Raw genomic sequence first — 20,878 nt, 5'->3', positions numbered from 1 at the left:
CCTGTCTCTCCTAAAAATACAAAATTAGCCAGGCATGGCGGTGCATGACTGTAATCCCTGCTACTCAGGAGGCTGAGGCAGGAGAATCACTTGAACCTGGGAGACGGAGGTTGCATTGAGCCAAGATTGCGCCCTTGCACCCCAGCCTAGGCAACAAGAGCAAAACTCCATCTTAAAAAAAAATCAGCAGAAGGAAATTTATCAATCTGATCTACCAAAAGTCACCAACTAACATCACACTAAACAGTGAGAGACTGAATGTTTTCCCCATAGGATCAAGACTAGAACAAGGGTGTCTGCTTTTCATCACTTTTACTCAACCCTGTATTGGAGGTTCCAGCCAGTGTAGTAAAGAAACAAAAAGAAACAAAGACACCTAGAATAAAAAGAAAAAAGCAAAACAGTCTTTATTTGTAGTTAACAATATTGTCTGTGAAGAAAAAAAAAATGTAGGAATGCTGCTAGATCTAGTAAGGTTAACAATGTTGTAGGATATAGGATCAATATAGAAAATTAATCCTATTTCAATATACTAAATATTTAAATTACAAAATTAAAATAGTATCATTTAGAATAGCATATAAATATGAAATAATCAGTGATAAATCTGGCAAAAGTAATGTAAAACCTGTACATTAAAAGCGGTAACACATTGCTATGAGAAATTAAAGAAGACCTAACTAAATGAAGGAAAATACTAAGTTCATGAGTCTGAAAACTCAATATTGTTAGGATGTGTATGCTTCCCGAATTGATCTACAGATTCAGTGTAGTCACAATCATAATCACAGTGCTTTTTTTTTTTTTTTTCATTTTTAAAAGTAGAAATCCACAAACTGATTTTAAAATTCAGAGGGCAAAGCAAATCACATCGAATAGCCAAAACAACTCTGAAGAAAAAAAAAGAACAAAGTTGGAAGTCTATCACTCCTAATATCATGACTTCTTATAAAGCTACAGTTATTATTGCAGTGTGCTACAGGCATCCACAATGATAGCCGAATGGGACAGAATAGAGAGTCCAGAAATAGGCTTACAGATATATAGACAATTGATTTTCTGCAAAGATGTTAAGTAAATTCAGTGGAGAAAGCTTTTCAACAGACTGTGCTAGAACAATTTGTTATTCATATACAAAAAAAGAACTCTGATCTATATGTAGCTCTAGATATGAAAATGAACTAAAAATAAATCAAAGACTAAATGTAAAAATATGAAACTACACCACTTCTAGAAGAAAACATATGAGAATTCTAACCTTAGGCTTGGTGAAGATTTCTTAGATATGGCACCAAGAACATGAGCCAAAAAAGAAAAATAAATCATAAATTGGACTTGATCAAAATGAAAAGCTTCTGTTCTTTGAAATATAATTAAGAGAATAACAAGACAAGCCAAAGACTGCGAGAAAAGTTATTTATATCATGCTCTGATAAAGAACATATAATTCATAAAATATGATCTTTCCAAATTCAAAAATCAGAAAACAAGTAACCCAATTAAAAACTAGGGAAAATATTTGAACAGATTTTTCATAAAAGAAAAGCTGCAGATGCCAAAAAGATGCTAAACATCATTAGTATATGTTTTTGGCAAGTGCCAATTAAAACCATAATGAAATAACAATATATACGTATTAGAGGGCATTAGTACAGTGTGTATATCTAATATTTGTCCTATCCGAGACAGAGGAAGACCTCTCTTATTCTGTGGAAATAGTATTATTACCCACATAGGACACCACGGAGGATGCTGTGCATAACATGATCAGCCCCTACAAGTGATGAGAAGGAAAGAAATACTTTCCTCTGCCTCTACAGTGAAGACCGAGACCAACTTCTCAGAAAATGACCAAGGTAGACGCACCAAGCAACAACTGTGTATGTTATCAAGTCTCCTTTCCTTCAAAGTCAGGCATTGAATGACAGATAGAAACCTGTAATCTTCAAATCATGTGATTAATAAGCCAGACCTAATTAGAAAGAATTTGCACCTTACATGACTTAGCCCTGGACCTTTCCCTGTCTGTGGTTCTGCTTCGTCACTGGTGTGGTGACTGAGATAGGACTATAAAGTATCATAAGAAATTGCTATCTGAAAAGCTTTAAGGAGGAAGAATAACTTTTCTTTGAATTTAAGTTTCAGAAAAGCTGCACAACAAATGTAAGAGTCTCCAATATATGAAGAGTTGAATTAGGCATACACGGTTTGCAACAGAATTTCCATTCTGTCTTGCAGCAAATGATATTAATTCACTAGGTAAGGCATCAGTCAGTTATTTAGTGCTGGCTATTTCAATAACATTAGACATTAAATTTTGCTTTCATGGAAGAAAAATACCTGCAATTATGATTTAGCCATCAGCTTCTCTAATGCTTTTTTGATTCACATGAAGATGTATAATGCTAGCATTCTTTTTAAATCCTCAATATAAATTTTGTCTTCTGGAGTTAAGGAAAGGCCTAAAGTGATTTTTATTAATTTTGTAATTATTTCTGAAAAATTAATATCGTTGTTCAATAAAACATCTTTAACCTATTCCTGATCTATTATTTTGCATATTTATTATTAGTTCTAAAATAACTACTTACAAACTAGGTAATTAGAGAAAAAATTCTGTTGTCCAGTTATATGTATTGGCTACATTTGACTTTAAAAAATAATGTGGCTTCTAAAATTTTTTTTAACATAAATGAGACAAAATTAAAAGATTATATCCAGAAAAATAAGAGGAGCGAGAAAGGAAAATTTACACTGATCAGTCAATTAGAGTTTCTAATAGTATTTCTTTCTTTTTTCAACTGTGATTATCTTTATTTTAAAAATGCTTTGGTTCTCTTTTTTTTAATAATTTATTATATTTTAAGTTCTGGGATAAATGTGCTGAATGATTTTTTTTTCCTCTCAAGAAGACAGCTGTTTGAACATACTATTACATACCTTCTCACTTATCAAATTTCAGAAACAAAAATTATGCATATCTAACTCCTCAGACAGGTCTCCTATGGTGCTTAATAAAGCAAACAAAATAACTTGATGAAAAAGACAAATATACAGGCAAATTTGTACTTTCCACATTAAAATGTAACAAGTTACTTGAAAGATAATAGTTCATTTCAGAAGGATAATCCTTTCAATCCCTTCTGCCAGGTTAATTAATTATTTATTTTTGAGACAAAGTTTCGCTTTTGTTGCCCAGGCTGGAGCACAATGGTGTGATTTTGGCTCACTGCAACCTTTGCCTCCTGGGCTCAAGCAATTCTCCTGCCTCAGCCTCACGAGTAGCTGGGATTACAGGCACCCTGCACTGCGCCTGGCTAATTTTTTACGTTTTTAGTAGAGACGAAGTTTCACCATGTTCGTCAGGCTGGTCTTGAACTCCTGACCTTAGGTGATCCACCTGCCTCAGCCTCCCAAAGTGCTAGGATTACAGGTGTGATCCACTATGCCTAGCCCCTGCTAATTTATCTTAATATTAAAAGGTATCTAAAATTCACCACCATGCTCTGTTTCTGTATAGTATTTATAAAACAGCATAATGACTGTAACACTTTGAATCGTTAAGTATAAATGCCTTTATATTAACAAATCTTGCATAGACACACAGGAAATATAGATGAAATATATAAAATGAAAACCACAATTTCAGGAATGTTACTACTGTTAAAATGTGTATCTAAGAGGTGAGCAGGCTTTTAGCCTTTTTTCTGTCTTGAACATTATTTAATCAAATTAGAAAAACAGTATGTTCTAGCTCCAATGCACTAAAAAAGAAAACAGATTATCTGGTTTGCATGCTTTCCCATCGAGGACGCAGCTTCTTTCTGTATATACTGAAGATGTGGTACCAAGGCCATGAACTCTGTCTATGAATGAACAATAGGCTCCTTCTGTCTGAAGGAATGTTTGTACACCAACATTTCTAAAATGAAAAAAGAAAAGTTATTTTGGCAAACCCTCGAAATTTGTTTTGTGCTCAAGAAGATCCTTTATCAAGTTAAAGAGTGATCCAGGGGTATACTACCCAATATTTCACTCTGAAAGACTCAATGGAAAATACATTGCCCAGAAATAGACATCCCTCCTGACTGCTATTTAGATTTTTACATGGCTATGTTAGGCAAAAATTGCTTTTCCAAATTTTCAGGACAAAATTATCTTCATTATGATAAACTATATACTTTGGGATGCTTAACTGGGCAGCAGTGTACCTGCTAGGACATACTCATAATTGCTTCCTGAGAAAAATCCTTGTTCTGCCTCCAGGTATTCCCTAAGCACCTGGTGGAGGGTTGGCCACCAATTCGGATGAAAAATCTCCATATGCCACCTCTATTTCCATAAATAGGTATTTGCATCTGCCACCCACAAACAAAATCTGCATGCTAAGTACTTGCCAAAGAATATAACCTTCAACTGCCCAATGTCTATGAAATTTGAGCTATAATTTTACAAACCTACATGCTATAATTTTTTTTTTCTCTTACATTCAAGAGTCACTAGGTGCTGAACCTGTCTGTACATTAGTGCTAACGATACTATTTGTACCAGTGTTTCTCAACTCTATGCACATTAGCATCTACTTGGAAGCATTTAAAATACTCCCTCCTGGTCATTCCCCAAACCAACTAAAGGAAATGTTTGGACCTTGAAACTGAATATTTTTACAAATTTCTCTGACCAGGCACATTGGCTCATGACTGTAATCCCTATACTCTGGGAGGTTGGGGTGGGAGAATCACTGTAGTCTAGGTGTTTGAGATCAGCCTGTGCAACATTGTGAGACTCCATCTGTACAAAAAAAAAAAAAATCAGCTGGGCACAGTGGCACAAACCAGTAGTCCCGCAACTTGGGAGGCTAAGGTGGGAGGATAGCTTGAACCTGGGGAAGTGAGGCTGCAGTGAGCCATGTTCTCCAGCCTGGGCAACAGAGTGAACTGTCAAAAACAAAACAAAACAAAACAAAATAAACCAAAACCCTTCTTCAGGCAGTTCTTTTTCTAACAGCTGTCAGAAAGAATGTTTTCATAGCAACACTTCTAAAATTAAAAAAATCATTTTGGTAAAATATCCAAAATGTACTTTGTACTCAGGAATACCATTCAACAAACTAAATAGTTACCAGGAATATATTATACAACAATTCATTCACAAATAAAAGTACACTGGCAGCTACATAGTACCCTAAGAAGATTCAAACATTGTATAAAATGATATAAACTGTATTTCTAAAATGACTATGTATAAAAATATTTCAGCTTAAATAATTTTTAATTCTGAAAAATCTTTGCAATGATTAAACCTACAATTTCTTCAAATGGGTTTCACTGTAAGAATAAGAAATTTTATCTTCTGTTGCACTGGGTTACTTTTGAACAGAGTAGTCAGACATACACACTTACTGGAACACATTCTAAAGACAAATCAAACAGCAAAAACTATGCTGACATTTACTATGTAAGTTTGTTGTTGGTAGTTGCACTGACATGATATTTGTGAAACTGTTTTGCATATATTATATGATGCAAAATGAGTAAATATATTGATCTTATGGAGAAGCAGTAAACTCATGACTTTAAAAAATGTATATTTCTTGGGCTGGGAATAGTGGCTCATCAGTAATCCCAGCAATCTGGGGGCTGAGGTAGGAGGATTTCTCAAGCTCTGGAGTTTGAGACCATCTTTGGCAACATAGTGAGGCCTTGTCTCTACCAAAAAAATCTAAAAATGGGCCCAGCATGGTGGCATACACCTATGGCCTCAGATACTCTGGAGGCTGAGGTGAGAGGGTCTCTTGAGCCCAGCAGATGGAGGCTAAAGGCTAAATTGTGGCTAAATAGCCACAATTGTGCTATTCTACTTCCACCTGGGTGACAGAGCGAGACCCTGTCTCCAAAAAAAAAAAAGTATTATTTTTCAACTAAGCAGTGTTAATACATATGTAGAATGTTAGTTTCTAAATTCCATCATTCTTAAAAACAACCAGTGCTAATAACAGGCCTTGGGAAGGGAGTGTACAAGTTTTCATGTCCTGGAAAGCAAAGCCCAATAAGTACATGATAAAAAAGAAAAAGAAAACATATTAGTGCTGTGGGGGAAATTTTAAAAAAAGGAAAAGAAAAATAGTAAAGAAATACACATATACAAAAGCATATATACAACTTTGATACAATCTGATTATCAAAAAAGAATGACAGACACTGATTATAACGTGAAATTTTTTTAAATCCATGAATCTTTAGCTAAAACACTGAGCGAAGGATGGTTAGAGAAACTCTTATAGTAACACCCCACAGCTTATTAGAATCAAAACAAAAAATGGTATGCTTATGATGGAGAGCACTGGCAGATATCACCTTAATCAAGTGATCACACTTAATTAAAACTCCCCAAACTGGGGAAAACTGTCATTCTATAACTTGATGAGATGCAATGGGAAGCACAAAACATTAGGTAGGTGGATTCTTGCCAAAGATGTTTACCTGAAACCATTCATGAAAAAAACAAGACAAATCCAGAATAAACAACATTTTATAAGACGAGTTTGGAAGCTTAAAAATGTCATTATAATAAAAAAATTTTTAAAAGATGGTGGGGACATCTAAAATAAAGGAGACTAAAGAGCCACAACAACCCAATGCAATATGTGATCCTAGATTGCGTCCTAGATGGGGGAGAAAACCAGCTTTTATAGACATGTTGGGATAATTAGAGAACTCTGAATATTTACAGCATAGTATATATTCCTGAATCAATATTAAATTTCTTAGGTGTAATTAAGAAATTAAAGTGATGTAAGGAAATGTTCCTTTTTTTTTTTTTTTTTTTTAGATGGAGTCTCATTCTGTCACCCAGGCTGGAGTACAGAGTGCAATCTTGGCTCACTGCAACCTCCGCCTCCTGGGTTCAAATGATTCTCCTGCCTCAGACTCCTGAGTAGCTGGGATTACAGGAGTGCGTCGCCACACCCTGCTAATTTTTGTGTTTTTAGTAGACATGATTTTTGCCATGTTAGCCAGGCTGGTCTCGAATTCCTGACCTCAGGTGATTCACCCACCTTGGTCTCCCAAAGTGCTGGGATTACAGGTGTGAGCCACTGTGTCTGGCCAGAAATGTTCATTTCTTAAACAATATATGCTAAGGCATTTCATAAAATATTTAAAAGCTTTTTATTATAAATGTTTATAATAAACATTATAGACATTTTACATTTTAGAATAATTTAAGACTTACAGAAAGGCTGCAAAGATAGTATAGAGATTTCCTGTAAACACACTTTCCCTATGAATGAACAGCATATATTACCATGGGACCTTTGTTAACACCAGGAAACTTACATTGGCACATTACTATTAACTGATCTCCAGATTTTATTTGGATTTCACAAGTTTCTTCATCAATGTCTTCTTTCTGTCCCAAGGTCCAATCCAGGACAGCACACTGCATTTTGCTGTCTTGACTCCATAGTCTCCTATGATTTGTGACAGTTTCTCACTTTCCTTTTTTATGCCCTTGACAGTCTTGAAGAGTACTGGCCATTTATCCTGCATAATGTCACCAATCTGTATTTGTCTGATGTTCTACTCATGATTAGCCTGAGTTTATGGTGGGGATTGGGGGAAGAATACCACAGAGGCAAAATGTCCCTTCTCAAAACATCATAGTAGAGAGCACCGGATATCCACATGACATAACTGGTAGTGGTCATCTTCATCACTTGGTTATCAAGAGGGTACTGTAACATATGTTTTCCTCTTAGGTTACTTAGGTCTGTTTGTTTTTTCATCACCCCTATCAGTGGAGCTATGCCACATCCGTACAGTACAACTAATTTCATCTGACTGAGTCTGTATTCTATGCTTGTATCTTTTTGATGCTCCTGGTTGATGTATGCATTGGGGAGTGTGTGTGTTCATGTTAGTTTGCATACATTGATGTCCATTCTTTGTAACATAGAGTTCTATAGGTTTTGGCAAATACATACAATTATGCACCTGATATGGTTAGGCTTTGTGTCCCCACCCAAATCTCATCTTGAATTGTAATTCCCATAATCTCCACATGTCAGGGGAGAGACCAGGTGGAGGTAATTGTATCACAGGGGTGGTTTTCCTGATGCTGTTCTTGTGATAGTGAGTCTCAGGAGATCTAATTTCGTGTGTGTGTGTGTGTGTGTGTGTGTGTGTGTGTGTGTGTGTGTTGGAGTCTCGATCTGTTGACCAGGCCAGAGTGCAGTGGTGCAATTTCAGCTCACTGAAAACTCCACCTCCCAGGTTCAAGTGATTCTCCTGCCTTAGCCTCACGAATAACTGGGATTACAGGTGCCCACCACCATGCCTGGTTAATTTTTTGTATTTTTAGTAGAGACAGGGTTTCATCATGTTGGCCAGGTTGGTCTTGAACTCCTGACCTCAGGTGATCCACCCGCCTTGGCCTCCCAAAATGCTAGGATTACAGGTGTGAGCCACCGTGCCTGGCCTGAGCTGATGGTTTTATAAACGTCTGGCATTTCCCCTGTTTGCAATTATTTTCTCTCCTGCCACTCTGTTAAGAGGTGCCTTCTACCCAGACTGTGTGTCCTGAGGCTACCCTAGCTAGCCATGCAGAACTGAGTCAATTAAACGTCTTTTCTTTATAAACTACCTAGTCTTAGGTATTTCTTCATAAAAGCATGAGAATGGGCTAATATAGCACATAACACACAGTACCATACAGAACAGTTCCTTTACTCTAAAAGTGTCCTGTGTACCCCCTTTCTGGCCAACAACCCACCCCAGCTCAATCCCTGGCAAATTCTCAACTGTTTTCTAGCCTTGTAATTTTCTGGAATGAATAGAATAATAAAATATGTCACCTTTTGGGTTTGACTTTTTAATTTGCATTTACATTCATATATGCCACTGCATGAATTATTTAATAGCTTGTTTCTATCATTGAATGGTATTCCATTGTATGAATGTACCGTGGTTTTATTCACTCTCCTCTCTGACTAAAAACATCTTGGCTGCTTCCATGTTTTAGCAATTAAGGATAAAGCTGTTTAAATATTCACACACAGATTTTTATGTAGACACAAACTTCATAAACCCTTTGGTAAACACCTAGGAGTACAATTTTTGGGTTGTGTAGTAAGTCTATGTTTAACTTTACACAAAAAACTGGCAAGTTGTCTTCCAAAGTGGCTGTACAATTTTGCATCACCACCAGCAACGAGTAAGAGTTTCTGTTCTACTTTCCCACAAGCATGTTATCGTCAGTTTTTCTGTATTTTCACCATTTTAGTAGGTGTACAGTAGTATCTTGCTGTGGTATCAACCTATTTTAGTGCTCTGTTGTTCATTTTCAAATTTAAATGCTACAAAATTTTTTAATTTTAAAAAACTTCATGTTAAAATCCAAGCACCCCAGATACGCTATTCATAAAATTTTAAGCTACAGATGTCAGATCATGTAAAGCTTTTTCTTTTAACTTAAAAGTTATTTTTTCTAATTATAAAAGAGAGAGAGAGAGAGAGAGAGTGTGTGTGTGTGTGTGGGTGTGTGTGTGTGTGTGTGTCTGTATGTGTAAGACATTATTAATAGCTCCAGCATCCAGAGATGAATGCTAATTTCTTCCAATTGTGTGTGAGCACATGTTCAGATTAAAACACATGTAAAGACCTAAAGTCGAAAGCAGGTATGAGTCTAAGATGTTTAAGGAAAAGAAAGCAAGCATGGTGTAAGGAAAGAATGACAGTAAGCAAGGAGGTTTTAACAGAAAATGAATTTGGAGACAGAAGTCAGTTCATGTAGATTAGGGATTATCCAACTTTGGTGTATCATAAAATCAGTAGGAGGGCTTATTAAAACAGATAGTAGCCCTGCACCTGGTTTCTGACTCAGCAGATCAAGAATGGGACCTGAGAATTTGCATATCTAACAATTTTCCAGGTGCTGCTGATGCTGTTGGTGCAAGACCACACCTGAGAACTCCTATCGGGCCTGCTACACTATAATGAGCAGTCTGATTTTTATTCCAAATAAACTGGAAGACATTGGAATATTTTAAGGATAGAATGTTGTGATTTATTTTGAATTTTAAATAGATCATAGTGACTGAGGTGTGAAGGTCAAATCAGAGAGGACAAAATGATCAATGGGATCATACCAAACAGACTACTTATGTGAAATGATGGCGCCTTGGATTAGGGTAGTGGTGGTATTAATATATGGATGGCTTCAGAATAAATACAGGAAAAGCTTACAAAAGTTGCAAATGGATTGGGTGCTGGGATGAGAAAAAGATAAATAAGGGAGATGTCTAGGTCACAGAATTATTTAACAACTGCCTCTATGGAAGACTTCATGAGATACAAGTCATAAATTCTGTTTCAAAAATATGTGATTTGAGATATCAATATACAATTGGAAATGCGAAGAACAGATGACTTCAAATACAATGATGATCCTTTGAACCCAGGAACAGAAATACGTTACATGAGAATTACCTTTCACCAAAAAGAAGTTGGCCAGTACCATTCAAATTTAATGGCCAGTGAAGCACATGTGTGAGAATGGCTGAGTTGGCGACAAGGAACTTGTATGTACCCCTTACACGCCCAAAGCCTATCACAATACTTTCTGTGTTACAGACAATTAGATTTAATAAATTAGAAGTGTAAGTTGGGCTTCTGGGAAATGATAAATGATTTTACATAATTTATGAACATTAAGTTCACATATTGCATACCGGACTACCTTAATCATGAATTCAAAGAAGTTAAAACTGTTCTACCGTGGACACACAGGGCTGACCACAACTCACCCTTCCCAGTTCTTTATCTTCTAGGGCCAGAACTCCAGTGCTTTCTGTGAAGAGTTTCACTTTGACCACAGGCCGAGGATGGGTGGTGGTAAAATCTCCTTGAGTCCCCCATCTGTAATGAAGTAACAAAAATGTTCCTTAAAATGCAGCATTAATTTTTTTCCCCCAAGGAGATGTATCTCCATAGAAGGCAAATTAAACAATACAGAATCTTTGTTGCTCAATGAGCTTTTTATCTTTGCTTTTGTTCTAGCAGATGGCACAGTCAAGGAAAAGAATAATACGCTCTACAGCTTGTAATAGTTACTCAGCTGTTCAAAAAATTAGCATGTTGGACTACAAAACATAGTATGTTATGAGAATTTAGGTTAAGGTAAAGCAATGTAGTTGTAGCTACTGAAATCCATTACTTTGTTAATTCAAATGCAAATTATAGCACCATTTTTACGGGCAGCTGGGAAAAATTGCTAAGGGTTTGTTTACATAAGAGATAGTTTCTCAGAAAATGATTTTTATATACTAAAGACTTTATCGCATCTCTTTTTGGGAGGTCTTTATTAAACATTATATATTTTTTAAAGTAAGCATAATTATTTCAGATCTATTACTTTATATGACTTTTAAAGCCCCTGCCAAAAAGAAAGAAATATGCATCATAAGAATCTGAATGTTTTGTAATTAATTTCCCACTACCTTCTCTTAGGAAGGGAATAAGTTTGTCGACATCTGGCTTTTAAAATCATCACAACAAAATAACAGGTTTTATTGGCTTATCTTTTAATTAATAGCATCTTGTCTTTACTGTAGACCAGTTCATTCCAGCTTATTTACAAACTAAACTGGCGCACACCTGATATTAAACAATCTTATCAATATTTTTCACAACTCTGAGAGATGAGATACAATGAGACCCAGCACAGCATGAAGAAAATGCCGTTCAGCAAAATACCACAGAAGAGGGGAAAAAAATGAGATTTAACATACAGACTTATGTTAAAAATAAATAAACAAATAAATATCAATTTTCTTATGCTGTCTTGAAAAAAAAACAAAACAATTAACCATTTTCATGGAGCTGTCTATATTTTATTTAATAAACCTCATTCAGAGAGCTTACAACATACAGAAAACTCAGTAAAGCATGTATTAATACAATTGAACAAATAATTGTGATTATATCTTCCTCTCCTATCACACCATTTATAATAAATGTGTACAGTAAAGCAGGGACCATTTCAATGACTAAAGAAACTAGCATCTAGATGCAGTCTGTTTTTTTGAAACATGATATGCCAGAGGGAAGGGAAGGTTCAATTAGAGAAGAAAAACAGCTTAATTTCTATTTTAGGCTTCCAGAATGGGGTTAGTAAAGAGTCTTTTTGCCATTTCATATAATTAAGATGGTTTACATAAAGCAACAGTAAAATAGAAATAAAAACAAAAATAGATTCAGAACCAAACTAAGGGATAAAGAAAAATTCTCAATTTAGTGTGTGGAGTCTTAAGTCTTGAATACACGTAGTCAGGCAATCTGGTTAACAGCCCGGGAGCTAACTCTCAGGATGTACTCTTCTTTCAATTTAGTGTCACATAAATTTAGAAAACTAATAACCTTGGGAGACATTTTCTTATAACTGAAGTAAAAGATTTTTGATAGTCATATGGAAACAGTCTAATAGTTTTCCACAGAATTTGCTGATTTTTAAAATTCTTCCGATAAAACTTCTATGTATTAAACTAATACATTTTCTCCTCTAATTTCAAAATCCTTTGGAAGTAATTATACTAAATGTTCATCTGTGTTTCCCAACCTTCAGCAATATATGATTACCCAAAGAGAGAAGTGAGCTTTGTTTTTTTAACCTGGTCCTTCTGAAATGCATTCCAATTCCACTTTGCTGGATAAAATAAGACAAGTAACAATGAATATGATGAAAAAAACCCTGCTCACTCATGGTTCCATGAACTTCCAGAAAACTACCTTTTACCTTTGATCCTTCACAGACAAGTATATTCAAAAACTATTCTACAATATATATCACTACAGCACATTTCTCATTTTTGCATTTATATATCTATATCTCTCCATCTATCAGCTATCCTTCTATTTATCTATCCATCCATCCATTCATTCATTCATTCATACATACATACATACATACATACATATTTTTAGACAGAGTCTGGCTCTGTCACAAGGCTAGAGTGCAGTGACTCTATCTCAGCTCACTGCAACCTCCAGCTCCTGGGTTCAAGCTAATCTCCTGTCTCAGCCTCCCAAGTAGCTGGGATTACAGGCATGCACCACCACACACAGATAATATTTTTGTAATTTTAGTAGAGATGGGGCTTCGCCATGTTGGCTAGGATGGTCTCCATCTCCTGACCTCGTGATTCGCCTTGTGATCGTTTCGGCCTCCCAAAGTGCTGGGATTACAGGCATGAGCCATCACGCTCAGCTGCATTAGAAGATTTTTATAGAACGATACATTTTTAAAGTGTCCATAAAATGAGATTCAGTTAAAGAATAACAATACAGTGAAAATCAACATTTCTGCCATTCAGGTTAAGATGGGGAATGCACTACAACATTAGGAAAGCCCTTGTATTCCCCTGGTCTCCTCTTCATCTCCTCTCCACCCCTCACTACTCTGACATAGCTAGCATCCTGAATTTTATATTTATCACTCTCTTGAATTTCTTCTTAAAGGGAATATTTTCAGTATTTTATCTCTAAGTGTTATCATTGCTCTATGTTTTTGGTAGATAGTCTTTTATAGGTAAAATAAATTCTCATCTTTATTAGATACATACATAAATATATTAGGATAAATATATATGTGTGTGTATACATGTATTATATGCATAAAATAAATATATACATGATAAATAAAAATATATATCACAAATACATATGACAGAGATATTGTATGTATACACACATATATGATGGAGATACTGTGTGTATATACATACGTAATATCTCTTCGTATCATATACATTACATCCTAACATACTTCATATACATCACAATATCACTTATATAACATACATTCGTATCATATATATATTATCACATACATATGTATATATGTGTATATATACATATATAAAATAAAAAACAAACATGAAGTTGTCTTCCTTTCCTGAGATAAACTTTTTTTAAACAAAAAAACTAATACAAGCATCAGTAAGTTATATTTTGTTTAGCCTTTTATATAAATGTTCATTATTGAGACTAGCCTGTAAATTTACTTTCTTGGATTTTTCATGTTTGATTTTATTAAGTTGAAAAGTGCTATACTTTTATTCTTTGAAAGAGTTTGTCAAAAAAATGACAATTATTTGTTCTTAGAACTCAACTATTAAACTGTTTGAACCTGATGTTTCTGTATGGGAAGATACTTGCTAATGAAGCAATTTCTTTATTGGTTGTAGTTGTAGAACTACTCAGTTTTTCTCTTTCTCCTTGAGTGAATTTTGGTAAGCAGTTAGTTTTATGTTATTCATTTCATCTAAGATTTTCAAAAGTATTTATACAAGTTGTAAATTTTTAATCTTTGAATCCTTATACCATCTGTTATGTCTTTCTTCATTCTTAATGTTTTCTTCTTTTCCATTTTGAAACTTAACAGAGGTTCATCACTTCTATTATTCTTTTCAAACAATTGTCACTTGACTTTGAAGACCCTCTTTACTTCATGATTGTTTTCAATTTTACTACATTTTGCTCTTTGCTACATTATTCTAATTTACCTGTTTTAATCCTGCTGTTTAAAATTTTAAGATGAATGCATGGTCATTAAGTTTAAGCCTTTCTTCCATTCTGGGCAAGCATTTATGACTATAAATTTGCTTTAACCACTTTACAGCACCCCATAAATTTATAATGTGCATCTTTTACTGTCATTCAGCTGTTTACAGGTATGATTTAGAATTCCTCTTCCTATATATCTTTTCCTTTTTCTTATTAAGTTATATTCTTATTACATCACATTAGATAACATAGCCTGCATAATGCTGTTCATGTAAAATAATTGAAAAGGACTTTAATTTCCATATTTTTTTTTTGTGTGTGTAACTTTTCCATGAGTACTCACAAAGAAAAAAGTACTCTCCATTATGGGTACATTATTGTATTTATTTATGGCCAGAAGTTCTACTTATAAGGTCTAGGACTGCTGAGTCAAGGGGAGGAAATGCTAATGACCAATTCCTGTGAAATGAAGAAGGCTTAAATAACGGGTTCTCAGGCAAAGGAAAAGGTGAGGCACAAGGAGACGGGCAGATCCTGACCGTAGCAAGTGAGAAAACAAAGTTTTTACCAACAATCAACAAAAATGTACAATTTTAAGGGGGTGCATAGTTATATATAAATATTTATGCTTGTATCCCAGAATGTTGAGATTTATAGTTTCTCTATATAATTTATTTATAAAGAAACTATAAATCCCAACATTCCGGGATACAAGCATAAATTGGCACCAATGTGATAATTTCTTCTTTGGGAAATAAATGTTAAAAAAAATATGGATGGTAAGAAAATCGTAAATTCTAGAATGAATAACTTAAAAACACAAGCTTCCCCTGATCCCCACCCCACCCCACAAAAAAAAAAAAAGCAGGAAAAGAGGAAAGAAGATAATAGGCCTATCTTCAATATTCACCAAGACGTTTCCTTATTTTCTACTTAATTGGCATGTTTAAACCCTTTCAGTAATTAATACCAGTTATGGTCTTCCTATTTTCTCAATATTCTTCAATAAAAGAATACATTATCTTGCTGCCCATTTGTGTTGACTCAAAACGCTTTGCCTTTCTCCACTTCTCTGAATGTATTATTTATGAGGATCAGAATTCCAAGGTAAATGTTCAAATGAATAAAAATCTACAAAGCACCTTTATGAGAACAGCAGGACTTCCTGGCTCTGAAAACAGGGTAATTCATATACCAACTGAAATAACTGACATTAATTACGTAGTTGCCATTAAATAAAGGGCACTGGAAATTTGTATCAGAAGCCAAAATATATGTTCATATCTTTTAACCTAGTAACGTTATTTCTAAGAGCTTATCCTATCGAAATAATCGTAAGTATTAAAAAGTATAAGCAGAAACATATTAATGACAGCATCATGTATAACAGTAAATACTTAAGCAAGATAAATAAAAAAATATGAGGGGAGTGATTATGTAAATTATGGGGCATATGGTGAAATATTTGCTGCTATTTACAATAAAGGCTGTAATGGCAACATAAAACCATGCATGATATAAAGTGAAAAAAAAGGAGGATACACAACTGACTGTGTACCTTTTATTCATTTAAAAAATCTGAGTACCTTTTATGTGGCAGATGACATTCTAGTGTGAGCAACCAAAGTCCCTAACCCCTTGGAGTTTCTATTCTAATAGGAGATTGTAGGTAATAAATAATTATACTGTAACATATATTCCTTCTCATCCCTGCCCTGCCTTCTCGACAGGTTAGATTGGTCTCCATGGTCTCTTACAGTAGTTATAGCACTAGATAACTTGGATCTGAAGGATTCTCAAAAATGATAAGTGTTTCTGTTTTAGAAAATACTGAGAATCATGCACAGTAAAAAATTGTCAACAACTTTCAAATCAAGCCAGGCATGGTGGCTTATGCCTGTAATCCCTGGAATTTGGGAGGCTGAGGCAGGAGGACTGCTCGAGCAGGATCAGCCTGGGCAACGTGATAAAAACCCATCTACAAAAAGTACAAAAATTAGCCACACATGGTGGCATGCACCTGTAGTCCCAAGTACTCAGGAGGCTGAGGTGGGAGGATCACCTGAGTCTGGGAGGTGGAGGTTGCAGTGAGCCATGATTGCAACACTGCTCTCTAGCTTAGGTTACAAAGTGAGACCCTGTCTCAAAAAAAAAAAAAAAAAAAAAAAAGCATTCAAATCCCTTACCTCAAAATTCATACCCACACAACATGTTATGTATCCATCATTGGAGAAGTTAAGCACTTAAAAGTAGGCTCACCCAGGCACTATGGCTGGGGCCTGTAAGCCTGGCAATTTGGGAGGTTGAAGCAGTAGGATCACTTGGGCTCAGGACTTTGAGATCAGCCTGGACAACATAGTGAGAGTTCACATCTCCAAAAAATAAAAAGTGGTGTAGTGTGGTGGTGTGTGCCTATAGTTCTGGCTACTTAGGAGACTGAAGCAGGAGGATCCCTTGAACCCAGGAGGTTGAGGTTGAAGTGAGCTGTGTTCCCACCCCTGCATTCCAGCCTGGGTGACAGAGAGAGCCTGTGTCAAAATAGAGGAAAAAAAAAAAAAAGAAAAGAAAAATAGTCCCTGCAAAGGACATGATCTCATTCCTTTTCATGGCTGTATAGTATTCCGTGGTGTCTATGTACTACATTTTCTTTATTTAGTCTATCACTGATGAGCATTTGGGTTGATTCTGTGTCCTTGCTATTGTGAATGGTGCTGCAATGAACATACATGTGCATGTATCTTTGTAATAGAATGATCTATATTCCTTTGGGTATATACCCAGTAATGGGATTTCTGGTTCTAGATCTTTGAGAGATTTACATTCCCACCAACAGTGTAAAAGCATTCCTATTTCTCTGCAACCTTGCTAACACCTGTTGTTTCTTGACTTTTTAACAGTCACCATTCTGACTGGCATGAGATGGTATCTCACTGTGGTTTGGATTTGCATTTCTCTAATAATTACCAATGTTGAGCTTTTTTCATATGTTTGTTGGCTGCACTAATGTCTCTTTTGAACAGTGTCTGTTCATGTCCTTTGCCCACTTTTTATGTGAGATTTTTTTTTTTGTAAACTTGTTTGAGTTCCTTGTAAATTCTGGATATTAGATCTTTCTTGGATCGATAGAATGCAAAGATTTTCTCCCAATCTGTAGGCTGCCTGTTCACTCTGATGATAGTTTCTTTTGCTGTGCAGAAGCTCTTCAGTTTAATTAGATGTCGTTTGTCAATTTTTGCTTTTGTTGCAATTGTTTTTGGGGAATTTATCATGAAATCTTTGCCTGTGCCTAGGTCCTGAATGGTATTGCCTAGATTTTCTTCTAGGATTTTTATAGTTTTGGGTTTTACATTTAAGTCTTTAATCCATCTTGAGTTAATTTTTGTATAAGGTGTGAGGCAGGGGTCCAGTTTCAATTTTCTGCATGTGGCTAGCCAGTTTCCCCAGTACCATTTTATTAAATAGGAAATTCTTTCCTGATTGCTCATTTTTGTTAGGTTTGTCGTGCTGAAAAAATTTTAACAATCCAACTATAGTTAAATTATCATTCTCAAAATTTAGTCATTTTAAGATTAAAATGATATAACAAATTGATCCAAGAATAGAATGGAAGTTTTGGTTCAAAACCCAAACATCCAGTATTTATTTGGTAGCACTGATTCAGATATTCTCTTGAGAAGTAGAAAATCTTTCCAAAAGTTTCCTGTGCTGGATTTTAAGTAGATCTATGGTCTTTCTGCTGTCCTATGGGAGATTTGCTGAAGAAACTGACTTTGGATTCACTCAATTCATGAAAATGAGTAAGGACTGTGTACTTTTCATTCAATCATATTTGGTGAGAAGGTAGGTGGGCACCTTCCCCAAACTCATTATGATGATCAAGAGAAAATAAAAATTTTTGAAATTAGGATAGTGACTTGATCAGAAAGGCCTGGTGGTATCCTCAAGGATGTCAAGCAATAGCATTTTTTTTTTTACACCTTCTTGAGGACTGGGAGCCAGGAAACCTGCCTGACTGAGAACATACAACTGTGTCCCTGCTCTTGCAGCTATGTTTATACCACTGAGCTGTAGTATCCTTCAGTTTCATTAAAGAAACCTGTATGTGTTGGTATCTTTCTATTGGTCATTGTCCTGCATGCGATGGCCACATGTACTCTAAATCCATGCTGAAGCCACTGGGAAAGTGTGTATGTAAAACAGGTATACTAATAGATGCGTAAAATATACCGAGTAGACAGAGTATCCCACTCTTACAAATAAATAGTACTATCTCTTTTTAATTGAATAATGTAATAACATCTAAAAGCTGGGAATTAAGTATAACGAGAGAATTACTAAGAGGTTGATTATTAATTATATAAATATAAATTAAACACCAAAAGACTTACCAAACAATGCTAAGCACTGTACAAATGTTTTTTTTAATAGCATTATTGATTAATATGAGCAATTAAGACAATCTTGTGGAAAACTCTAAGCAGAAGATAATACTTATAGAAGAGAAGCTTTTAATGTTTTAAAAGTTCAACACAGGGCCCAAGTGTATAAAAAGCTTTTACAATACTAATGAACTTAAGCCAAAGACTCAGGGAAAATGGTGAAGATAACTAAGTTTTCATGAGAACATAGGTGGCTGTTGACACATTGATCCAAACTATAAGAGACAAAGGAACTTATCTTGGGAAATTCAAGCACTTGATTCCAGTAGGCTGCTACAAATTCAGATACAGATTTGGGAATGATTAATACAGAAACTGTTGTAGAAACTATGAAAATGAAAGAGCTTATGAAGGGTGCCCACTAATACATCATGATGGTAGGGACTTGTACCTTACAAGTGTGGGCTTATACATGTATCTCTATGCTTATATATGTACTTAAATACATATATATTTCAAAGGTTTGCAATCAGTTTTTGAGGGATACTTTATATGCAGTAAACTGTAATCAAGTATAGCACCATGAATTTTGAAAAATGCATGCAATCATGTATACAGAACTTTTCCATCACCAAAAAGTTTCCTTATGTAAGATGTTTGGACTATGCAAAATGACTGATGGTTCAATGTGAATTCCATCAAAATCTTAACATTTTGCAGAAATGTGAAAATCTACCCTAAAATTCATAAGGAATCTCTAGGGACTCCAAGTAGCCAAACAATCTTTTTAAAAAGTAAAAAAAAAGAACCAAGTGGAAAGAATCACACGTCCCAATTTCAAAACATTCTAAAAAGTGATGGCAATCAAAATAGTGTGATCCTGGCAAAAAGACAGATATACAAACTAATGTGCTGAAACAAAGAGCCCAGAAACCAACGCTTTTACATATGATCAAAGGTTAATGCATATTTATTATTCATTTAAAAATTAATGGGATATCCAAACTGTTCTATAACGTGTTCTTTTGTGTAACACTGTATCTTGAACTTCTTCATGTGTCAGCACATGGATTTAGGTAATTCTATTCAAAACTCTAAGGTATTCCCCTAGTATGGCTGTGCTACAATTTATTCAATCACTCTTCTAATGATGGACTTTGAGGTTGTTTCCACAGTCTTAACCATTACAGGGAGTGCTGCAACAGACATCTTTGTATATATTCAGCTGTTTTTACACAAACAATGAAAAGAACAAAAAATAAGGGACGGAATTCTAAGGCAGACCAATACTTTAAACTTCTCTTAAACATAAAAAAGTTGTCCCAACAGGTTTACTCATTAAAAATTTATCTATCTAATAAATAAAATTTACAAAAAATAGCTCCATTATAATGCTGTCAAAATTTTTAAATGATTAATTACAATACAAAATTCAAGTTTACTAGCTAGAATTTGAAAACTTTATTATAAACAAATATTATTTCCTTTAATTGTTAATTTGCAGAGCAGGTTTTAAACTCCTTTTACTGAATGTATTTTAAAAAAATTTTCTATACATCTAATTAAATAAGTTTAAATTGGGTGATCAACAATGTTTATAAAAACCACATTAACTTATCACCATCACTGTTGTTGACATGCTATAAAAGTATATGAAATTCCAACTTGAGATATCTAAATTGAACTACATAGAGGTTAATAATATACTGAATGCAATACAGTGAGGACAATGAATAGGCTATGGCATGGTTTTCTAGGCCATGAAAATAACATTTATCACACAAATCATAGTCATTTAAGACATCAAACTATACTACTCTATATTTTCAACAAAACCAATAAAACAATTCTGCATAGCAATATATCAAAGATAACAATCTAAGTAAAATTAGTGATATAAATGTCACAACATTGTTCTAAATAGTTTCACTTAAACAT

General features: G+C 34.7%; 1 protein-coding gene across 22 annotated transcripts in view; it reads right to left on the bottom strand.

Annotated features, from left to right (window-relative positions):
- CADPS2 (calcium dependent secretion activator 2) overlaps nucleotides 1-20,878 on the bottom strand; it is a 508,211-nt gene that overhangs the window by 208,775 nt on the left and 278,558 nt on the right. For all 22 annotated transcript variants that reach the window (XM_032276147.1, XM_032276144.1, XM_032276140.1 and 19 more), the window contains exon 7: nucleotides 10,805-10,916. In XM_032276147.1, the coding sequence (XP_032132038.1) occupies nucleotides 10,805-10,916 (112 nt within the window). The remainder of the gene's footprint in view (nucleotides 1-10,804; nucleotides 10,917-20,878) is intronic.

This window comes from Sapajus apella, unplaced genomic scaffold (genome assembly GCF_009761245.1).
Source record: "Sapajus apella isolate SASKATOON/1434 unplaced genomic scaffold, GSC_monkey_1.0 scaffold7, whole genome shotgun sequence".
NCBI classification, from domain to species: Eukaryota; Metazoa; Chordata; class Mammalia; order Primates; family Cebidae; genus Sapajus; species Sapajus apella.
Note: the sequence above shows the minus strand (reverse complement) of the source record. Positions and strands in the feature narration are given on the sequence as shown.